The 22439-nt window shown below is 47.3% G+C and overlaps 1 protein-coding gene across 1 annotated transcript in view; it reads left to right on the top strand.

Moving 5' to 3' along the window:
* WIPI1 (WD repeat domain, phosphoinositide interacting 1) overlaps positions 1 to 22439 on the top strand; it is a 32679-nt gene that overhangs the window by 9204 nt on the left and 1036 nt on the right. The window contains exons 4-12 of the mRNA XM_019732862.2: positions 1068 to 1164; positions 11431 to 11528; positions 12211 to 12303; positions 12995 to 13065; positions 13685 to 13792; positions 17878 to 18042; positions 18763 to 18870; positions 19537 to 19652; positions 20064 to 20164. Of these exons, the coding sequence (XP_019588421.1) occupies positions 1068 to 1164; positions 11431 to 11528; positions 12211 to 12303; positions 12995 to 13065; positions 13685 to 13792; positions 17878 to 18042; positions 18763 to 18870; positions 19537 to 19652; positions 20064 to 20164 (957 nt within the window). The remainder of the gene's footprint in view (positions 1 to 1067; positions 1165 to 11430; positions 11529 to 12210; positions 12304 to 12994; positions 13066 to 13684; positions 13793 to 17877; positions 18043 to 18762; positions 18871 to 19536; positions 19653 to 20063; positions 20165 to 22439) is intronic.

Below are 22439 nucleotides of genomic sequence, written 5' to 3'. Positions count from 1 at the left end.
GAGCAGTGGTCTCAAATTTAGGTGTCAGAGTCACCTGGGGTACTTGATGAATGACTTCCTGAAGCAGAATCTCTGGGGAGAGCCCAGGGCTTGCCCTTTGGGTGCTCGATGCTCATCTTTGTCAGAACCACTGGCCCCAGGGGAAGCTGAGTCAGGCATGTGCAGGGGTAGGAGGTGGCTGCTCAGAGTGAGGAAAGAGCTACTGACCCCAAATTCCTCCCAAAAGCTCCTCACCAGCACCGGACATCTGCTCACCTGCACAGAGCTACACGTCCTGTTCCTTACACACAGCACATTAAACCCGTAGCCTGTTTCCACCTGGCAGAGAGCGTGGCCATGGGGAAGAGGCTCCAAACCTGACAAGTCTCATTTAAAGAGAAAGAGCAGGGTCTCACCGAAATAGGAAAAGGGACCCCCAGGGAGAGGAGCCAAGTGGTGTGTGTGTGTGGGGGAGGCTGCAAGGGACATGGGGCATGAGACGGGTGTCACATGACGACTGAAGGGCTTCTCCATTCCCTGTACCAGGGTTGGAGAGCGCGTGAAGGTCGGTCTGCAGGGGAGTTTAGGGGAACGAAACTAAAGGTGGCCATTCACTGGAGAAACAGAAGATTGGGTGATACAGAGGCGGCAAAGAAACCCACCTCTGTACAAGAGGGAGGCTTGTTACACGTATCGAGAGGGAGGCTGTGTGATGGGAATAGGAATCCAAAATCTTACCCGAAATTGTCCTAAATGGCAAAGGCTGTCCGATCAGAAAGTATTCAGAAATCCCCATTCTAAGGAGAGGGGAAAGCAAAAATAATTAAAAAAGAAGAGTGGAGACCTCGATTTCCATATGAAGTTTCTAAAGGTCTTGTATATCCCGCATCTGTTCACGTGGATGATGACGTATGCGTGCCCACATGCGTGCGTGCAGACATAAACATACCCTGCACACGTATCGTCCCAATTCCCCCTTCTTTAGGCTTAGAGTCAAGGTAGGACTCCCAGGAAAGATGAGTGATTTCGATTTGGTCAGTCCTTTCGAGGACCCGGTCTGGTAGACTGATGAGTGTGTGTGATTCCAGAGGCTGCTGGTGTGTCTGGAGGAGTCCATTTACATTCACAACATTAAAGACATGAAGCTGTTGAAGACCATCCTGGATATTCCTGCAAATCCAACAGGTGAGCTCCCAAAACAAGGTCGGTGCCCCCCCAATCTCATGTCCAGCTGCTCCTTTCACAAGCTGTATTTTCACCTGAATTGAAAACTTGAAGCACTGTCCATGCTTTATGAGTCTTAGTAGTGTTTACCTTGCAGTTGTGTTTTAATAGTGGCAAGTTCAAGTACATTAGGCTGTGCGTCCTGCAAGAGGCTGTGTGGCCATCACTGCCGCCCAAGGGAAATTCCTTTCACCTGGGGGGCCCATTCTCAGCAAATGTGTCATAGGATTTACGGTAGACACGTAGGAGATTTCGTGCATCTGATATGGAAAGGTGTTTACCCCTAATTATTTTTCATGGTTGTTCGGTACAAAGTAGGTATAATCATTAGAAGCAGGTCTTGACTTGCTGTGTCTACATGAGTAGGACAAACAAAAGTTGAACCGTGAAGAATGTGTTTTATTACTTTGCAAAGAAATCTCCACTTGGCTGTAATCTCCATGCTATAATATTGGACTTGAAAAAATTCTCAGGATGGAAGTCTGTTGGGTAAGCTACCCATTTCAGAAGGGGAATAGTTTGGATTTGTTAGACTGAAATAGCAGATGATGATGTTTTGTGAATTCATTGAGGCAGAAGTGAATGAGAGAGGTGGCAGGGTGGGCAGTCATCACACTGGAACGATTTGTGCATCTCATGATCCAGGTGAGTATTTGTAAACTGGGCTCCACTTTAGTATCCTTACATGACAGCTGCAGCTCCCTGTAGTTCCCCAGTTCTTTGATTGTCACTGAATTTTAAGATCTGTGTGGCCCCACCCAAGTCACCAAGACTCTTTGAGCCTGTTTCCTTGTCTGTAAAATGGGATAATAACACCCATCTCACAGCGTCAGCTGAGAAGTAAGCGAGGCAGCACTTGTGAGAGTCAGCAGCTCACCGCCTGCCATGCAGTAAATGCCTCCTATGCTTCGCTTCCTCCTCTTCGTCTCCATCGTGTAGCTGGCCCTTTACTGCCGACTTCAGTGCTTGGCCATGACAAAATCACATTGTAAAAGAACAAAGCCTTTGAGGCCATTATAAAGTTCTGAGAGATGACTTTACGCTTATTTCACAAAAGGGAGGATGGCAAGTGAAGAAGCTAAGGGGGAGGGTAAGTTTTTTGTTTTAGGAATGAAAGATTGAACTAATCTAGGAAAGTATTAAAGACATACTGTGTGCCCAGTACCACAGTAGGCACTGTCAGGTACAGATATAGCAATCACACACCAGGAACCCCAAATCTAGCTGCAGTATGCCCCTAGACCATCTGCTCCATGTGACACAGTGTGAGACAAGTGTTCTGGCAGCCTTTGTAGGGGTAGAACCCAATATGGGACGGTAAGAACAGCAGAAAGGGAGATGTGCTCTCTGGTAGGGTGGGGTAGGGGCTGTGGGATCTGAGCAGAACTGGGAGGGGGGGGCCTGCGCTGGACCTTGACAGATTTGGGCAGGGAACATTCCAGGCCTCTCCTACCACCACACACTCAGGCCACTCAGACCACGTGTTAGTGTTGCCCGCAGGACAGGGCCTAGTCCTGCCATGAAAAGCAAAGTTTCCTCCCATCTGCTCTTAATTGTTAGCAAATACAGCTGTTTCTTAGCTCAGAAAATTCACTTTTTGCAGTTTAAACAGAGAGAAAAAGAAGTTTTGAAAGTGTGGGGCTATTTGTGCTTTATATTAGAGAGAGAATGTATTATATGTAAAAGGAATAATTTGTTTCAAGAAAAATTTAAAAACAACAGGGAGGTGTCTTCCCTGTCTCAGAGAAACAAACAGCATTTTGTTTTTAGCATTTCCTTCTGAAAGACCACAGGCAGGTAGAAAGACCAAAATGTTTCTTATTACCCCGTTGCTGTTCTTTGGAGAGATAGCCCATGACTTTTTCAAACCCTGAAATTTATAATTATCATCTCAATTTCCACTGAGCTTCCTTTCTACAACTGTAAAATGGAAATTATGAGTTTTACCCCCCAGAGTTATTATGGGGAGGACTAACTGAGAGCCAAGGCATGTTTGCTCCCTACACGCGGGAGTCCAGCTAAGCTAACTCACTAGCCCAGCGCCAGCCTGGATGGTAACCTCACACCAGCTAAAGTTGCCCTGCAGTGACATGAGTTCCTCACTCAAGAACCATCAGTGGACTCAGAGCTGTCAAATCCATGAACATAAAATCTTGAGGCCCCAGGTTCTCCTTTATTTGTTCTCATTCTCTGTTTTCTGAACAAAAATATAAGATGGACACTCTGGCTTTGATTTTATCAATCCTTAATGAGTACACAAGAGAAACAGACTCACTTGTCTAATTTTGCCCTAGTGAACTACAAATAAATGACATATGCAGAGTTCTCCCATTCCTTTGCACTCAGTATCTAATGTTGCTGTAAATTTCCTTTCTCTTTGTCTGTGTTTGTGTCATGCACATTCCTGTTGTGTCAAAGATTGCTGGCTGTTTGGCCAGACTGGGCTTGAAGCTAATTTCCTGCTAGCACAGCAGTCAGTGCACTAAGCAGTGGAGGCTGGAAATCTCCACACAGGTTCTGCCAACTGCGGGACGTGGGCGTGCTATAGATCTTACAGCCGCCTTGTAGGAAGTATTGAGGAAGCAGTCTGCACCACACAGCAGTGTGTGTAACAGAACAAAATAGTGGTTTATTGCCCAGTGAGAGCTCTTTCTGAAAATGGTGGTACAGGTGGGGAAAAGTTCTCGTTTGCAGTAGCATAGCACATTCGCAAATACAGAGATTTCTTTCGTTTCTGTTTTTTGAAATTGGAAAGCATTGTCTGAGATATTAATCACCCCAGAGGAAATTAATTGCATTTATAAATCACCGTTAAGGGAGGAGACCCAAGATGGTGGAGTAGATAAACATTGTACCTGTGTCCTTCTGTGAACACATTAAAATTACAACTAAATTATATAACTAACAATCAACCTGGAGAACCATCTGAAGTCTAGTTGAACATAAGTCCTATAACTAAAAATATAAAGAATCCACATCAAGACTGGTAGGAGGGGCAGAGATGCGGAACGGGCCCCAAACCTCCGTGTGGCAGTTGAGAATCAGGAGGGATACCTCGGCCATGGAGGTTACCCATGGAGGAGCAAAGGTCCCCAGCCCCCCACACCAGGATCCCCAGCCGAGTACAGGCGTTGGGAAGGGGAGCCCCTTTGACATCTGGGTGTGAAAGACAGTGGGGATACTGACCAACCAGGTGGGACGGAAGGCTGGGGGAAACCCAAACATCTTTTTAAACAGCCCACACATGGACTCACTCGCTCGCTCGCAGTCACTCACCTTGGGCTCCAGCAGAGGGACAGTGACTCAGGGGAATCAGAAGCATATGAGGGGCAGACTAAGGTATATGGCTGTAGAGCGAGGGCTGGAGGACAATGGTCATTTTCCCTGTGTGGGGTCCTGTTCCCATGCAACTGGCAGGTGGGCGCCATCTTTCCTATGATGAGCCTTCCTCCTACACTTATGGCCAAATCTGAATCAGATTGGCCTGGTTGGCTCCACTGTTCCACCCTGCTGACTCACTGGGACCTCACCCCACCCAAGTCCCACAACACCAGAGGCACTTTCTCCATGAGTAGCCAGTCCCACCTGCATTGCACTCTTTCTTGGAAAATTATCAGAGTCCATGAGCCCCAGGTGGGCAGTGACTGGCCTTAGTGTGCTCTGAGACTTTTGCTGAGTAGTTCCAGGCTCAGCACTGGCACCAAACCAGTATTTACATTAACCTGGTGACCACAACTCTTCCCACTCTGGTGACTTCCTGAGACCCTGCCTCACCCAACTCACATAATGCACGAGGCTTTATCAGTGGCTGAAACTTAAGGGAGCTGCCAGATGGTAGCAGGCCTTGGGGTGTCTTGGCTTTTTGTGGCACTACCCCATGTCAGGTATTGGTGTCAGCCATCCTCAGTTCGCAGCATGGCCTCTCCCACATGCCTCCAGGTTTAGCACAGGCAGGGAAAAGCCACGGATCTCTTTGTATTAAACTCCTACCAGGTAGTGCCCAGCCGATCACAGGCAGTGGGTGACCTGAGCCTGCACTGGAGCCCCTCCTAAGAGGCCCCAGAACCAACATACTTGTAGGTAGGCTTCAGACTACAGCAGAGCACCACCCAATTAGCCCTACAAGCAGCATACACAAAGGGTGGTTTCAACAGGCACCAGAACCTGCTGGGGTGAACCCCAATTACTGGTGTAAACCCCCCATAAGCTATGGAAGTGGCCAGGTCCCACAGCCAATCAGCCTGAGGGTCAATCCCACCCATGGATGTGCCAATAACAATCAAGACTCAACTATAACAGGAAGGCACACACAACCCACAAAAGGGACACTCCTGGAGCACCCAGAGCAGGTGACGAGGGAAACTACCAGGGCCCCAACTACATAATGCCACCTGACCTAGACTGGGGGAGATAGCAGATCTACCTAATACATACAAACAAACACAGGGAGGCAGCCAAAATGAGGAAACAAAGAAATGCATCCCAAATGAAAGAAGAGGAGAAAAATCCAGAAAAAGAAAAAGCAACCTACCAGCGACAGAATTTAAAACAATGGTTGTAAAGAAACTCAAGAAACTTAGTGAAAACTTCAACAAAGAGATAGCAAGCATAAAAAAGGACATAGAAACCATAAAAAAGAACCAGTCAGAAGTGAAGAATACAATAACTGAAATGAAGAACGCACTAGAAGGAATCACCAGCAGACTAGAAGCAGAGGGTTGAATCAGTGATTTGGAAAATAAGCTAGCAGAAAACAACCAATCGGAATAGCAAAAAGAAAACAGAATCCAAAAAAATGAGGATGTTGAAGAGACCTCTGGGACAACAAGCATAACAACATTTGCATCATAGGGGTACAGAAGGAGAAGAGAGAAAGCAAGGGATTGAGGACCTACTTGAAGAAATAATGACTGAAAACTTTCCTAACCTGGTGAAGAAAATAGACATACCAGCCCAGGAAGCACAGAGAGTCCCAAATAAGATGAACCCAAACAGGCCCACACCAAGACACATTGTAATTAAAATGGCAAAGGTTAAAGACAGAGAATCCTAAAAGCAGCAAGAGAAAGGCAACTAGTAACTTATAAGGGAGCTCCCACAAGATTGTCAACTGATTTCTCACAGAAACTTTGCAGGCCTGAAGGGGTTGGCAGGAAATATTCAATGTGATGAAAAGTAAGGACCTACAACCAAGATTATTCTACCCAGCAAAGCTATCATTTAGAATCGAAAGACAGATAAAGAGCTTCCCAGATAAGAAAAAGCTTAAGGAGTTCATCACCACCAAGTCAGTATTACAAGGAATGTTAGAGGGACTTCTTTAAGATGGAGAAAATATCAAGATTATGAATAATAAAATGGAAATAGCTATATATTTGTTAACAATTACTTTTAATGTAAATGGATTAAATGCTCCAATCAAAAGACATAGGAGGGCTGAATGGATAAGAAAACAAAACCCTTACATATGCTGCCTACAGGAGACTCAGTTCAGATTGAAAGAAACACACAGACAGAAAGTAAAGGTATGGGAAAGTATATTTCATGAAAATGAAAAAAGCAAAAAAAAAAAAAAGCTGGGGAGCAATACTTATACCAGACAAAATAGACTTTAAAACAAAAGCTATAAGAAGGGACAATGAAGGACCCAGTAATCCCACTTCAGGGTATTTCTCCAAAGAAACCCAAAATGCTACTTCAAGGGGATGTGTGCATCCACGTGTTCACTGCAGCATTGTTTACAATGGCCAAGATGTGTCCATCGATGGATGAATGTATAAAAGTAGGTGGTACATATATACAATGAAATATTGCTCAGCCATGGAAGAGAATAGGTTCTTGCCATCTGCAGCAGCAGGGATGGACCTGGAGGGTATTGTGCTGAATGGAGTATGTCAGACAAAGACAGATGCCATGTGATTTCATTTACATGTGGAATCAAAAGAACAAAACAAACAAAACAGAAAAACAAACAAAAAAATCACCATTAACTTGCTCGAAGTTTCACATGTCACACTATAAATATTACCCCAAGGAGGGAATGGCTTAGAATCACAGGACTTCCTCATCCAGCTGATGCCACTGATTCTTGAATTGATAGCCGGTCCTTCTTTTCTAGCTGTAGAAGAATCACAGCCAAACAATTTCAGTGAAATTATAGCTGACAGTGAGTGATGAAAATGTTTGTCAAGTCTAAAACAAGTCCAAACGCCACATCAAAACTGAAATTCTACATAGACAAAAGACTGGAAGGAATTATACTCAAATATTGAGAACAGTGAAAAGCCTCTGGACTTTAGAATGAGTCTCTTTATTCATACTTTCTGGGTCCTGCAAAGTTTTTTACACTATCACTTTTCTATTATAAAGTTGTATCAAAGAAAAAGCTCATTTTTACCTAAAATAAAGCTTTGCGTGACACCTGTGAGAGAAACAGAATGGTAATATCTAAGCCTGAAGCAAACTCATACTTTCCTTGGGGGATTTCACAAGAAATAAAGATATATTCTTGTAGCCGGTTGGATGTGTCTGAGAACTGGACCTTAAGAAATCGAAGGAACTTGCGTTAAGCATTTCTGGGGACCTTCATTAAGTCTGCGAGGGTCGGTGTGCAGGATCCCTTGGCTATATTCAGATGGGCTGGCAGAGGTGTGAGCCCAGAGGGAAAGCTGTCAAGTAAGTGGTTATGTGTCAGTATACCTGCCCCAGCCATTATCTTTTGTCCCTTTCTCATTAGAATCTAGGGTCATCTCATTCTCCATTAGGTCTGACAGAAAGTTCCACGTTAGCTGAAGAAGTTGAAGTCTTTCTGGGATATTTACATTTTAACGCAAAACTCTGAAGGGCACCACATACCTGTTAGAACGGCTATTATAAAAAACACAAGAAATAATAAGTGTTGGTGAGGATGTGGCAAAAAGGGAGCCCTCATGCACTGTTGCTGGGAATGTAAATTGGTGCAGCCACTACGGAAGAGTATGGGGGTTCCTAAAAAAAGACTAACAATAGAACTACCGTATGGTCCAGCAATTCCACTTCTGGGTATATATCCGAAGAAAACAAAACCACCCTCCCAAAGAGATAGCTGCACCCTCATATTCATTGCAGCATTATTTACAACAGCCAAGACATGGAAACAACCTAGGTATTCAATGATGGCTGAATGGATAAAGAAAAAGAAAATGCAATATATGTGTACAATGGGCTATTATTCAGCCATAAAAAAAGAAGGAAATCTTGTCATTTGCGACAACATGGATGGACCTTGAGGCCATTATGTTACATGAAATAAGTCAGAGGACAAATATCACAAATACCATGTGAACTCACTTATATGTGGCATTTTTTTTAAAATGGAGCTCATAGATACTCAGAACAGGTTGGTGGTTGCCAGAGGTGGGGAGTGGGGGGTGGACACAATGGGTGAAAGGGATCAAAAAGTACAAACTTCCAGTTATAAAATAAATACGTCATGTAAATGTAATAATGTACAGCACGATGACTATAGCTAATAATACTGTACTGCATATTTGCAAGTTGCTAAGAGATGAGATCTTAAAAGTTCTGATCATGAGAAAGAAATTGTAACTGTGCATGGTGATGGATCACTAGATATTTTGTAATGTTCATTTTGCCATATATACAAATACTGAATCATTATGTTGTACACGATGAAACTAATATGTCATATGTCAATTATACCTCCAAAGAAAAATTCTGAAGGGCAGTGGAAGTATTTGTCCAAGACCTCCTAGCATTCCCTGACACAAAGATGGGCCCTGTCAATAGTTTTAGATAGAGGAAGTAAGCGAAGACTTGGCATCTTGGAATGTTAAAGGTGAAAGAACCCTATATCACCAGAGCCCCTCATTTCACAGACAGGAAAGGGGCCTGGACAGGCCACAGATAACTCAGCCAGGGTTATACTCATACAATAGATGGTAGGCCTGGGTATTGAACCCATGTCTTCAGCCTGTCTCTGCCAGATATGAATAGATATTTTTAAAACGTGGCCTTTTTTTCCCTAACAGCTTTGTTGTTGAGATATAATTCACATACTATATGATTCACCCATTTAAAGTGCACAATTCAATAGCTTTTAGTACATTCAGAGATGTGTAACCATCACCATAATCAATTTTAGAACATTTCATCACCCCTCCCCGCAAAACACCCCATTACCTTGTCGCCATCACCTCCTGTGGCCGCACCTTAGGCAACCCTAATCTACTTTCTGTCTCTATAGATTTATCTGTTCTGGGCATTTCATACAATAAGTGGTCTTTGGTAACGGGCTTGTTTCACTTAGCATATTTTCAAGGTTCATCCATGTCGTGTGTGTCAGTACTTCATTTCTCTTCATTGTCTAATAATGTGCCATTGTAAGGATAGGCCACATTTTATCTATCCATCAGTTGATAGACATTTGGGTTGTTTCTAGTTTTTCACTCTTACAAATGTTTTATGACTATTTATACACAAGTGTCTGTGTGGCTATATGTTTTCATTTCTCTTGGGTATATACCTACGAGTGGAATTTTTTAGTTATATGATAACTCTCTGTTTAACCTTTTGAGGAGCTGCCAGGCTGTTTTCCAAAGCACTGCCCCATGTTACATTCCCAGCAGCAGTGCATGAGGGTTCCAATTATCTGTCTTTTTGATAATAGCCATCCTAGTGGGTGTGAAGTGGTATCTCTGTGGTTTTGATTAACTCTGCTTTTTTTAAACATGTGCTCAGAAACCTTCAGTACTTACCCACCGCATTTATAAGATCTTAACTCTCTGGTTTGGTACTTCTACAGTTGCCACATTCAGTCTTAACCTCTTTTCTGCTCACCACCCCTATGGGAACCCCGACCCCCCATGCAAGCCAACTTGATCTCCCAACTGTCCACCCTCCCCAGTGTCACAAGACCAGCATGCCTTCTGCCTGCTTAGCTGTTCTTGAAATTGCCATTTGGATGGCAAAGAACCTAGATGAGATGGGGAATTGTGGTTCCCAGAGCAAAACTGGGAAAGTGTGAGTGGTCTCTTCTAAGGCCGGGACCAAGAGTGACCTTGTGCAGGCAAAAGGGCTGCAGGGTGCCGGAGCACGCAGGCAAGGGCACCAGTCAGTCCCTTTCTTCCCATAGTTCTGTGTGGCAAGTGATAAGAGCACAGCCCTGGCTGTGTGCTCGGCAAAGCCAGAGCAGGAAGTGGGACCTTGGTTCCGATGCTCAGCGTTCGACTTTTTTTTTTCCTCTGCTCTTTCCCACAGCAGATGAGGTAGGGTACATTTTAGACTGACCTAAAGTTTTTCTTACACATTTATAAGAAACCCATTGAACATGCTAACTTATAACAAAGAGGTCACCTTTTTTATTTGAAAAGATGTCTCTCTTGCCTAATCTTGAAGTTCCTATTCTGGTCGTGCTTTTGGTTCTGGTAATTCCTTGAACTCACTTCTGTCACATGCATCTCTGTTAATCTAAACCACTTTTGTGAAAATCCTTTCCTTACATGGTATTAGGATTCTCCCCCTTCTTGAACCTCCTTGTAAATAAGAATGGTTTATGTTGGTTCAGTGGTTTGATTGGCTGTTTACTCGTCCAGAATATTGTTGAAGCATCTTAAGTCCAAAATGTCCTCTTTCTTTAGTTTGTTTCAATGGCAGACATCTTAACTGCAGGTTCCACCTTCAAATGAACTTCCTCCTCTGGAGAGGCCCATTGTCCTCATCAAGGCAGGGCACTCGGCTCAGAAAGGAGCCATTTCTCAACAGGCCCCTTCCCTCACCACCTCCCGTTCTCCAACTTGAAATGATTGGCCAACTATATTTAATCACCTGCAGAAGGGCTGGCACATACTGCCCTTTCACACTTGGAAGACTCATTTCGGTTACAAGTAACATTCTCTTGTAGGCCTAGAGGCTAATGCAATTGGAAGACAAGTCCATGTGGTTTCAGAGCCTTGGGGTCAAACGTGAAGAAGAGCATTTTCAATGTTCTGAGCTCTAGTTGCTTAGCTGGGGAGAGGACACGGGCAGTGTCAAATCGGAAGGTCCTCCGCTGTGAATTTCCTTTATTGGAGTCCTTTGATTTGAAGAACAATCATCTGAAAGTTGTCTGCAAAGCCTTCCTCCCCTCACCAGAAGGTGGCGCTGTAGTTGCACTGTTTTCAGGTGCCCTGTCCAGGCACTTTCTCTCCCTGGACACTGGCTTTTCATCTGCTGTTTATTCTCTGCCAGGTCTATGTGCCCTCTCTATCAACCATTCCAATTCTTACGTGGCCTATCCCGGAAGCCTGACCACAGGCGAAATTGTGCTTTACGATGGACACTCCCTGGTAAGTTGACAGTGACCCCGGCTGACCCAGCCCGTCTGCTTGGCTCTATGGTCAGGGGCAGGTGATAAGCAGGCAGGCTCTGTCACAGCGAGGGGAGGTGCAGAGGCAGAAGCAACACTGGGGGACTTTTTTCTGGCCACAGCTGTTGGGTGTGGAGGAGTAGGTACTGATATTTGCCCTCATGCCATCAGTCAACAGCCAGGAGGCAGCATGCCAGGCCAAGGCAAACATCTGCAGTGTCATGGGAACCACTTGCCAGCTGGTGGCCCACTGTCGGGTTGAAGGTGTCACAGGCTGTGACAGTGTGCAGCTCTTTCCCAGAGTGGGGCAGGATAACTGCAGGAATCCCCTAAAGGTACACGCAGGGAGGGCCCGTGACAATGACATCACTCCTCTCTGGACACAGTGGTTGTCCATCTCTCTGAGGACAGGAAAAGGGATAGAAATGGAGTGGTCCTTGAAGCAGAATCTAGATACACCAGAAAACAATGTACAGCTTATATGTAAATGGTCTGCTGGAAATGCTGGAGAGAGAGAGAGAGAGAGAGAGAGAGAGAGAGAGAGAGAGAGGCACCTGGCAAATGAGGGCGAGTGTCTCGGAAGAAAAGAGGAAGGAAAAAGAGATGAAATCAATCGTCCCTCTTCCCCCATGTCAATGTCTATTTTTCCTTTTCACAAACAGAAAACAGTCTGCACTATTGCTGCTCATGAGGGGACACTGGCTGCCATCACCTTCAACGCCGCAGGCTCCAAACTAGCGAGCGCTTCAGAAAAAGTGAGTGTGCTCTGCGTCCTCACGGGCTCTCCTCCTGCCCAGGGTTTGCTGGATGGCTCCCGCGGTGCCAAAGAGCCGATGGAGCGAGTCTGGTGACACAGGACTGAATGGTCGCTGGGCCCCCTCAGAATTCATTTCAGAGGGACAATGTCTGCCCCCCTGCCCCATGTTGTGGAATATTGATGCATTGTAAATTCAATAGACCAAAGGCCTGTGCTATGCAAGATGCAAGACACTTTGCACAAAAGCTTGCAGTCTTATTAAGAAGTATGCGTACACATCACATCGTCACAGATACAGATAGATGCCGCCTTTCATAAGCATAGTGTAAACAAAATGCTTTGCCATTAGCAAGTAAGATTGACCTCTTCCGACTAAACTAATCAGGAACATGATCAAGGGGAATTTCAAATGCCATGAAAAACAGGCAGAGTGACTACTGTAGGAAGCCAGAGCGGTACAAGTGAACACACACAGCCTTGGGCTAGTGTGGGAGGGTAAAGGAAGATAGACGCATTCTGAGAAATGCTTATATGGCGCATGTGCCAACAGAAAAGCCTCTGTGCTCAACACTTTGTGCTTCCTCTTCAGAGACAGATGTTCAAAGCCAAGACAACAAGCTCCTCTCTAAAGGGACATGTCTGTGTGCAGCCATTAATGGTCTTTAATGTCCACCTGCTTTCTTTTCCAGGGCACGGTCATCCGGGTGTTCTCTGTACCTGAAGGGCAAAAGCTCTATGAGTTTCGGAGAGGAATGAAAAGGTCTGTGTTCACTGTAAAACCCATTTTAAAGTACCCACAGAGGTTCTGCAATGGATGGCTGGCAGCGATCTAGGGAGAGGCCGCAGGGGGGCTCTGTGCCCTCCCCCCCCGCCCCCCCCGTGCCGCGGAGGAGGTAGAACTGTACTTTCGCAGGTAACTGACTTAGAGGCCCACTCAGTACTTAGTACACCTGAGAGCATAGACATCGTGTAACATGGATGTTCGGCCACAAGAGTCCTTTTTAAATAGGTGGGTGGGTGCCCAGCAAAGGAGAAATGAGAGAGCAAGGGAGTCACAGTCCAAAAGTAATTTCTGATTCCCTTCCATGGAAATAAAGGACGTGTGGTGGTCAGGGACCCTACTGGCTGTAGGATTTGCAGCTGGACCAGTGCACAGAGCAGCTGGAAAACTCCCAAGATGACCGGAAGGAACAATGCCTTATTTCTTCTTGCTCAAGTCCGTTTACAAATCTTTCAACATTAATTTCTAAGTATGAATGGCACAAGGTTGAAGGGATTTGAGAATACCTAAACTCTTCAGGATGTCTACAGTCTCAGAAAACTGATTTTTGAACTCATTTTTTCCGGCTCCCAAGTCCATCTGTCACGCTGTTTTCTAGGTATGTGACCATCAGCTCCCTGGTGTTCAGCACGGACTCCCAGTTCCTCTGCGCCTCCAGCAACACCGAGACAGTACACATCTTCAAGCTGGAACACCTCACCAACAGGTAAGTACGGCGCTGCATGTAAAACACTCATTAGACTAAAGGAGCCAGGCCCGAGTATTCTGCAGCGCTGACCATGACCACTGCCAGCCTAAGCGATTTCTTCCATTTGAATGCCGTAACCGTGGCTTTGCTTGGTGTGTCTTCACCAAAGTGGGGAGTGTATGTGAGCAAAGCCCTGGTGATGTAACATGTGGAAGCACAAAGTCGGGGGTCACCCAACCGTGGGCAGCTAATTTAATCTTTCTGTACTTGGGTATAAAATAATCTTCTACACGTCTTAGGTTTGTTGTGAGGATTACGTGAGTTCCTTGACCTAAAGCATTGAGTGTAATGCCTAGCATACAGTAAACACTAATAAGAATGTGCCGGTGTGGCTATAAATTTGGTAATATACTCATCATTGCCATCACCCCACCCCTGAGTGCGTGGCTAACACTCAGTGCCCGTGAGTGTAACTGTGGCAGGAAGGGGGTGAGGGTTGGCGGTATAAAGCATGTGTTAGATTGCAGCCAGTGCTGTGTGTATGAGTGTCCTGTTGCTGCTGTAACAAATTACCACACACATACTGGCTTAAAACATCCAACATGCATTATCTCACAGTTCTCCGCTCAGGGTATCACGAGGCAAAAATCCCAGTGTGAGCCAGCTGCTGTCCCATCTGCAGCTCAGAGGCCTCCTCCAAACTCATCCCTGTTATGGGCAAGAACCACGTCCTTGCAGTTGTAGCAGTGAGGTCCCCGCTTCCTTGCTGGCTCTCAGCTCCGAGGCCACCCACATCCCTTCTCACTGAGCCTTCCCACCAGCAACATCACGTTGAATCCTTCTTGGGCTTTGGAGTTTTCTGACTGTTCCTTCCGCCTTTTCTGTCAGCAGTCAGAGAAAGTTCTCTGCTGTTAAGGGCTCCTGTGATTAGAGCAAGCCTGCCTGGATAATCTCCCTAGCTAGTCACCGGCCATATAGCGACACGCTCACTGCTACCTCATCACTGTCACATGCTCCAGGGACCAGGCCATGGAATCGTGGGGCCATTGCTAGAGATTCTGCCTGCCGTCATGTGCGAGCATTAGTTTACAGTGCTGAGTACGTTACGTGTGTGCCCATGCCCTTTAGATATTTTACACTGAAAAGCAGTAAAGCTATGACAAATTCTCCTCCCACCCAGCCATCAGCAGTGTCTCTTTACCCAGCCCTCTTCCCAAGATCAGGGTCCCATTTCTAGGAGCACAGTAGGTGGCTCACGGCTTCCTCAGGGTACTGCCAACCCCTCATGTCTCCTGACACTCCTCTTTAGTGTCATCATAGGAAATTGCAATGTGAAGGTTTGGTGATTAGTTCAATCACACTCAGAAAGCAGGGGGCATCGTCAGTGATGACGACACTTGTACATCGAGGGAGCACTTCATAAAGTATTCTCACACACTTCCTCCCTTGGTCCCCACCATATTCCTAGAAGGCAGGCAGGGAAACAAATTCAGAGAAGTTCAATGTCTTGCTCAAAGCTGGCCTCTGTCTCCAAATCCAGGGTTCACATATAAGTGCCACATTTTACACCCCTGCCAGGCTTCTAGAGCTGCTCCAGACTGGAAACTCCCCGAAACGTCTCGAATAAATGTCCCAACTACAGAGTCCTGTGCTGGGTTTCACAATTGTACCAAGAGAGTCCCGTCTTCTATGACTGAAAGAAATTCTTCTCATAATGTGGTAGAACTTTCACACACACACACACACACACAAAATTCCACCAACTTGGTATGATACAGTACCTGGCCTCTGTTATGCATGTATTAGTACACGTCTGTGTGACTCCATCCAAGGGCACCACCTACCAAGTAACTGTGCTGTGGATATTTCAGTCCTGGTTCTAACTTCACTCTACAGGCTGGGATAACACCCCTTCTCTGGAAAACTTGTCCCCCATTGGCATTTGAAATACTAGGAGTTGCTCCCTTCTCTCCCCTCAGTCTTCTCGGAGCCTGCGAACGCCCACCCACTTATGTGGACCTCAAAGCCCATGGTTTGCCCCACAGTTCTGACTCTGTTTTTCATGAAGATTACATCTATGTTCTAGACTTTTCTGTCACTTCTCGAACAGCTTCTAAAACTTAAGCCCTGATCTCTTCTGGAGGTTTAATTCGTCATCTGTTGTAGCAGGTTGGAGCCCTGGAACTGAACAGTTAAGATGCCCCTGAAAATCCTAAGGGCCGGTGGTCGAGTGACCCCCAACTGCTGTTCTAGTCAGGCCTTCATCTGAGGTCACTATTGATGCTTAAGACAGCAAATGGCCACTTGAATTCACTGCTTTCTCCAGCCTCTCCTGTTTCTGCCTGTGACCTCAGATAACCAGGAACAGAAGCTTCCAGTGGTTCCCAACTCCCCCCCGGCCTTCCATGAAGCGCTCACACAGCCTGTGCGGCATGGCTCACCTGTGCCTCCTTGGTCCCATTTCTTTGGCCACTATCTTTAACATGTCTTGTCTGGTCCACTTCATGACTCTTCTGTTTAGTCTCACCCCTTCTAGTCTCTTCTTTCCAATCTATCCAATGTCTTCTTAGTGGACTCATCTTCTGCAAATGCTCCTTTGATGTGACACCCTCCTCAGACACTTTATTCCCCTTTGTCCTTGGGGACAGTCTCCCAGCTCCTCCAGCTTGGTGTTCAAGGCTTTGCTTGGTCGCCCTTATCTGCTGCTGCCTTCCTGCCTCATCCCTCTCGGCCAGACCAGCTTGGCTGTGACTCCTGGATGCATTCCTCTGTGTCCACATCTGAAGTGCTCCCCCCCACCCCCCGTGGAGCTCTGAGTCAGACCTGACTGCAGAGCACAGCCCAGAGGCCACCACCCCCACAGCCTCTTCAGTCACGCCAGCTGCAGAGACGCCATCTTATAAAACAGTATTTGCCATGTGCCAAGCACTGGCTGTTAGTTGTCACAGCTAGGTGACCGTGCTTATCCCTGTTTTCCAAATAAGGGGAACTGAGAGGTGATGGAACTTGATCCACCTCTCCCACCTCCGTGGTCCTGGAGTAGCTACTGTCTGTGGCCTCTATGTGGCAGAGGACATCAACTGCCCATGTTTTCTCTTTTATATTTTTCTGGCCTATGTCTCCACCTTGAATGCAGGACCTGGATATTATACCCTTGTAAACCCCAACCCTTTTTAGCACGAGCTGTAGGAACAGCAGAACAGCCATGCTTTGTGGTGCATAAGAGCATAGGATGGCAGCAACACGCCCAGGAGGGCCCGTCACTTTCAGATGAGAACACGGAAGCCCAGAGTCTTGTCCCAGAACCATCCAGCCAGTTGGTGACAGAGTGAAAAATAAACTCCAGGGCTTCTGAGCCGTTGTGTGTGTTCCCTGCCAGGTTGGGTCCTGTAGACAAGTGGCTTCTCAGCAGGTGCCCCTGCAGCATGTGGCTGCACTGGCACTGATTTGCTGCTCCCTGTGCCGAGCGGAGGTGGGGGGTGCCCCATCCCTCCTCACGTCTCCCACCAACGAAACCGGCACTGCTTGGCTTGGCGGAGGCCCTGGGACGAAGCTGGAGGACTGCCGGGGGCGGACCCCGTCCCTCTGAACCGTCTGCACCGCTGTGAATCGCGGGGTACCTGGGCAACCCAGGGTGTAATCAGACACCGCCCAGGCGTCTTGCCTGGGGGTTTGCTTCCCACTCCATCTAGCGTGGAGGCCTGCACACTGAGCTCAGTCTGTTCTTCCCTGCGCGCGGGACAGGCTCAAGCTTATTTCAGAGTCCAGATATCAATTCCATCACCTTCTCTAGCCCAGCCCCCTTTTAGAAATCAGACTAATCGTCAGGTACAACTTCTTTAATGTAGGAAAGCGGTAACATTGGGAACCTCTTAAGAGCTTTGCCATGGCTCATCTGAAGGACAAACAAGCCCTCGCTGCCCTGTGGGCACAGCCAGAATACTCTGTCCCAAGTCACTCTGGGTGGGCAGGACATTAAGCTAAGGAGCAGTCCCTTCCCCTTGCCCTGAGTGCGGCTCACAACAGTGGGGTGTGTAGGTTACAGGATCACCGGGGCTGCACTGCAGCTCGGTCTCATCCTGGCCCGTGCGTTGCTCCCCCAGTCGGTCAGAGGAGCCTTCGACCTGGAGTGGCTACGTGGGAAAGATGTTCATGGCCGCTTCCAACTACCTCCCCGCCCAGGTGTCAGACATGATGAATCAGGACAGGGCCTTCGCCACCGGCCGTTTGAATTTCTCTGGACAGAGGAACATCTGCACCCTCTCAACGTACGTACGGCACCACCCACTCTCACAAACTTATTTTCCCCGAAGCACAACCCCACCCCATCCCCCAGACACCTGCAAAGGAAAAAAGAAAGAGAAGGTGGCCAAGGGGAAGGATGGGCAACATCGAAACTCTCCAGTCTCCTGTCAGCTGCCTCTCCTGTCATCTCAGGGAGCAGCTGAAAGCTGGCATGGGAATTTTCACCTTTGGGTTATAATAACCCTGTCTTGAAAACAATTCCTGTTTTTATGTAGTTATGTAAAAAGGCTCTAGTTCCAGTGTCTAGGTTCAGATACCTATGGGGTCGACAGATGTTTTATCTAAGGAGTTTAAAGGAGTTAAACACCTTAAAAATTTCATAAAGCTAGCCAGCAAAGATGGTGAGCCAGTTTTCCCCTTTTTGTCATGTTAAAGGCACAGACACACATAAGATAAAGATGACATCCCCGTCAGGTAAGCTATGTTTTGTTGGCAATAGCTTTTTATGGAGTAATAGTGTGTACACACATCATTTTGTCTCTTCCCCACAATTATTTTCAAAGACAAGAATTAATCCTCCAGGTGGATCACTAGGTCGGAACACAACGAGCCAGAAACCCAGACTCTGGGGTCCGTGGGCTGAGACTTGTTGATGGCAGGAGGAGTTGGTGACAGCCAGGGTGCGTCGGGCTTTGTCATGTGAAGCTGTTGTAATCACAGCACATGTTTCGCTTGGCTCTTAGGATCCAGAAGTTGCCAAGGCTCTTAGTTGCATCATCCGATGGACACCTTTATATCTACAATTTGGATCCTCAGGACGGAGGAGAGTGTGTCTTAATCAAAACCCACAGGTAAAGATACTAGGTTTCAAAAAGACAGCTTTTCAAGAGCCGGCTGGTAGAGTTGTCACTTGGCCAAGAACCATGACAAGCTTCAGTGCTCTTGCTTTGCTTTGTTCTTCACCGGCAATCTCGGTGGCAGACGTCTAGTGGGCACCTGCTTTATGCTGGGCCCAGTGTCAGGCACCCTCACCATGCTGTACACTTCCAGGAAAAGTGCCAGGGTAAATAAAACGCAAACTGGAGCGTCTTCTTCCTCGTATGTAACGTGTGCTCAAAAACAGTTACTGAATTGAATGAAAAGTTCTCTTGACTTCCATGACCAAGTGCAGGATGACCTCTTCCTGCTGTGGACAGGACACCATGAGCTGCCACTGCCCCCTCACACGTGGAGCATCCCCCGCTAGCCTGTCTCCGCGTCCTTGCCTGAGTGTACCAGGAAGCACAAAGGGCCCATCTCCATTTATTACATGCAAGAGAAAGGGGTTGTTATGAAGTTGTGTAAGTGATCCTGGCAATTGAAGGTCACGTCAGTTCATGCCAACCCAGCTGGGTGCTGATAAGTCTACACTTTACACACCAGCGGCCACGCACGAGCTTCCTAGTGCTTTTCCTTTCAGAGGTGTCCTGGGTATGTGATGGTCTCTCTTTCTTTCCCCTCGTAATTGCTGCAATTAGGTTGCTTGGCTCAGGATCAGACGAGAATAAAGAAAATGACCTCAGACCTTCATTACCTCAGTCGTACGCAGCAACTGTAGCCAGACCCAGCACGGCTTCCGCCTCCACGGTGCCAGGTGAGTGGACATGGGGGATGTGTCTAACAGCGACCCTCTTGTCCCTTCACTGTTCCCTGTGGATGGAGCACTCTCCCGGAACCACTTATTTCCTCCCTGGTGAGGCTGAGGCCATGGGAATAGCCTCTGAAGTCGGGTCCCTACACCTGGCAGGCACAGCACCACAGGCTTGTTTCCCTCACACGTGGCATGAACTGTTTGCCTCTTTGAGAATTTGCAAACAGGTGGAAAGTTTTAGGAACCTGAGGGGGAAGGTGGGGATGTGGATTCATCTGACGCGCAGTCTCTCCAGGCAAAAGGCAGAGGCGGCCTCTGTGGCTTCTCTGAATTCTCCTTTTTCTGAGGTTCTGCCCTGGGTCCTGGCACAAGAACTGACCGTGTGGCTTCTCATGCCTCCTTCTTGGTTTCCAGGTTATTCTGAGGACGGCGGGGCGCTCCGAGGAGAGGTTATTCCTGAACATGAGTTTGCGACGGGACCAGTGTGTCTTGATGATGAGAATGAATTTCCCCCTGTGAGCATTAGGAACCCTTAAGAGAGTGGCTCGGTCTATATGCTTAGAAGGAAGCCTTCGCCTCGTGCCCGTTACCTAGTCTCTAACAACTAATCTTCCTCTCTAATATTCAGAAAGCCACAGACCGTTCATGTTTACAGACTAGCCATCAGGTGTCCCGCTCAACCCAACAGCATTAGAATAACCGGGCACTAACCCGGCAAGGTGGGGCGGCCCCAAACCCTCGACTTTGCTTCTGGAGCACTATCTTTGCTGCTCACAAGGCAGGACCTTCTCCCTGTGTCAACTCTTATTTCTGTGAGGTTCCTGAAGGTGCTTTTGCAGAATGCTGCTGTCCTGGGGCTGAAGGGATGTGCTAACGGGGCTGGGCTGCTGTGCGCCATGGTAAGAGGTACCCTCACTCCCTGGAGCGCTGATGGTGGCAGACTCAGCCCCCGCAGCACAGGCAGGCCGTGTGCAGAGCCCTGGGGCGCCCCCAGCTGGGCTTCCCAGCATCCCGCTTCAGCCATTCCAGCAGCGAGAGCCCCAGGGTTGGCTGGCGCTGCGCTTGGCTTCTCCCAGCATCGCTGTACCCGGGGTGACTACCAGTGCCTCCTTAGCTTCTGAGTCTTCAGGCTTCTAGTCTATATTCCAACACATAGACCCCTCTTGTGAGCGTCACTTAGAGGACAGCCCAGATAGTCACCCTAAAAACATTTATAGACGGAAGCGGTGTTTGGCCCGAGACGTGGAGAGTCAAGTCAGCGTGACCCTCCTAGAAGCAGAGACAGCAGCCTTTGGGGCTTTGCTTCAGTGCCCGTTAGTCTTGGTATGGAATGTCTTCTCCTGGTTGTGATTTTGTGGCAGTTGAGATTCCATGTGCAAAAGGATGGAGTGTAGTTCTGGCTTCTTTCTTGCATGAATGCACAGGACAATCTAGTGAGCATAGGCAGCCAAAAAAAAAAAGAATGGGTCTTGTGGGCCCCCCGTGCCTGACGGGAGGGCCGTCTGTGTTCCCATGAAGGCTCGATGAACTTGAGCTTCATCTACACGCTGGCTGTTAGTGGGCATACTGCCAAGGACATTGCCAGGAAGTCAAGTTTCTGTTTTAGGGGTAGAAAGCAGTGGCCCTTAAAAACACTAATTATAAATGTAAAAACATCTGTTGGCTTGCAGCCTCCTGATAAAGCAGTCATTTTGCCTTTAGGTTGTCATGCCCCAGCCCTGAAGGGGGGTTTTCTTGTCCCCCAAACACTGGTGATCATTTACCTGACGTTGCATCTTCCAGGAACCAGAGCAAGTCAGATGCAGTTGGGGATACGAGTGACTGTCCTGCTCCATCAAGGTTTAGCACATTCACTCATTGGGTTCCATTTCCGTAATTTGGGTAAAGGTCTGTGGCTGCTATAAAAAATTATTAGACTCTTAGCTGTGAGCAGAGTAGACCTTACAACTTTTGATATTTACAGAATCTGGGTACTCCCGATATTGGCATTCAGGAGTTGGTCCCTTGCCAAAGAAGATCTATATACATGATAGGTACACTGTGTAGAGCCTTTGTTTGGAGTAAAAAAGAAAAAGGGGGGAGGGGATGCTTAAGAACTAGTGCTAGAACTCGTCACGAGGCCTGTTCGCCTACACACTGCCAGGAAGCCAGTTGTCCTATCTCCTTCTGTGAGGGCCCAATGAGTGCAGGTTCGTTTAAATTACATCAGGGACTTTTATTTATACACGAGGAAGGCTTCTTGTCAGTGCGTGTCGATCACTGTCAGCGAGTTTCCCTAGAACGGTTGTTCGACCCTAGAAGGTATCAGGCAGCCCGTGTGCAGAGCCGGTGGCAGGTGTCACAGAGGCCATCAGACCCCAGCCCTGTCCTCGAGCCTGCAGGTAGACAGTGAGGTGAGGCCATGCTCCTATGAGACACTGACACAGTAGCAGGTAGATTTCTCCATCTCACCACACAAGGACCAGAGGCGTAAGTGCTACTGGGATATTCTCTCAACATGGATCAACCATCTCAGTCACATCCTCACAGGCAATAACATTCAACGGGAGATGCCAGACAACTCCCTCTCTCTGCCTTTACTCTTCTATGCCTATTTGAAATATCTGTCCAGAGTTCCCATCTCTCCCCACATTCCTTAAAAACTTCCGGGATTCTGAAAGGAGCTTGGCGTGTCTGCTTGGTTCAAATCCCTGCTGTAGACATGAACGTACGCTTGCCTGGACAATCTCACGAGGAGCTCCTGGGCCTTTGCCTTAAGAATATGGGTCATCACCAGTGGTCTTTTAAAAT

This window comes from Rhinolophus sinicus, linkage group LG15, assembly GCF_036562045.2.
Source record: "Rhinolophus sinicus isolate RSC01 linkage group LG15, ASM3656204v1, whole genome shotgun sequence".
Taxonomy (NCBI): domain Eukaryota; kingdom Metazoa; phylum Chordata; class Mammalia; order Chiroptera; family Rhinolophidae; genus Rhinolophus; species Rhinolophus sinicus.
This window is presented reverse-complemented; position numbering and strand designations above follow the sequence as displayed.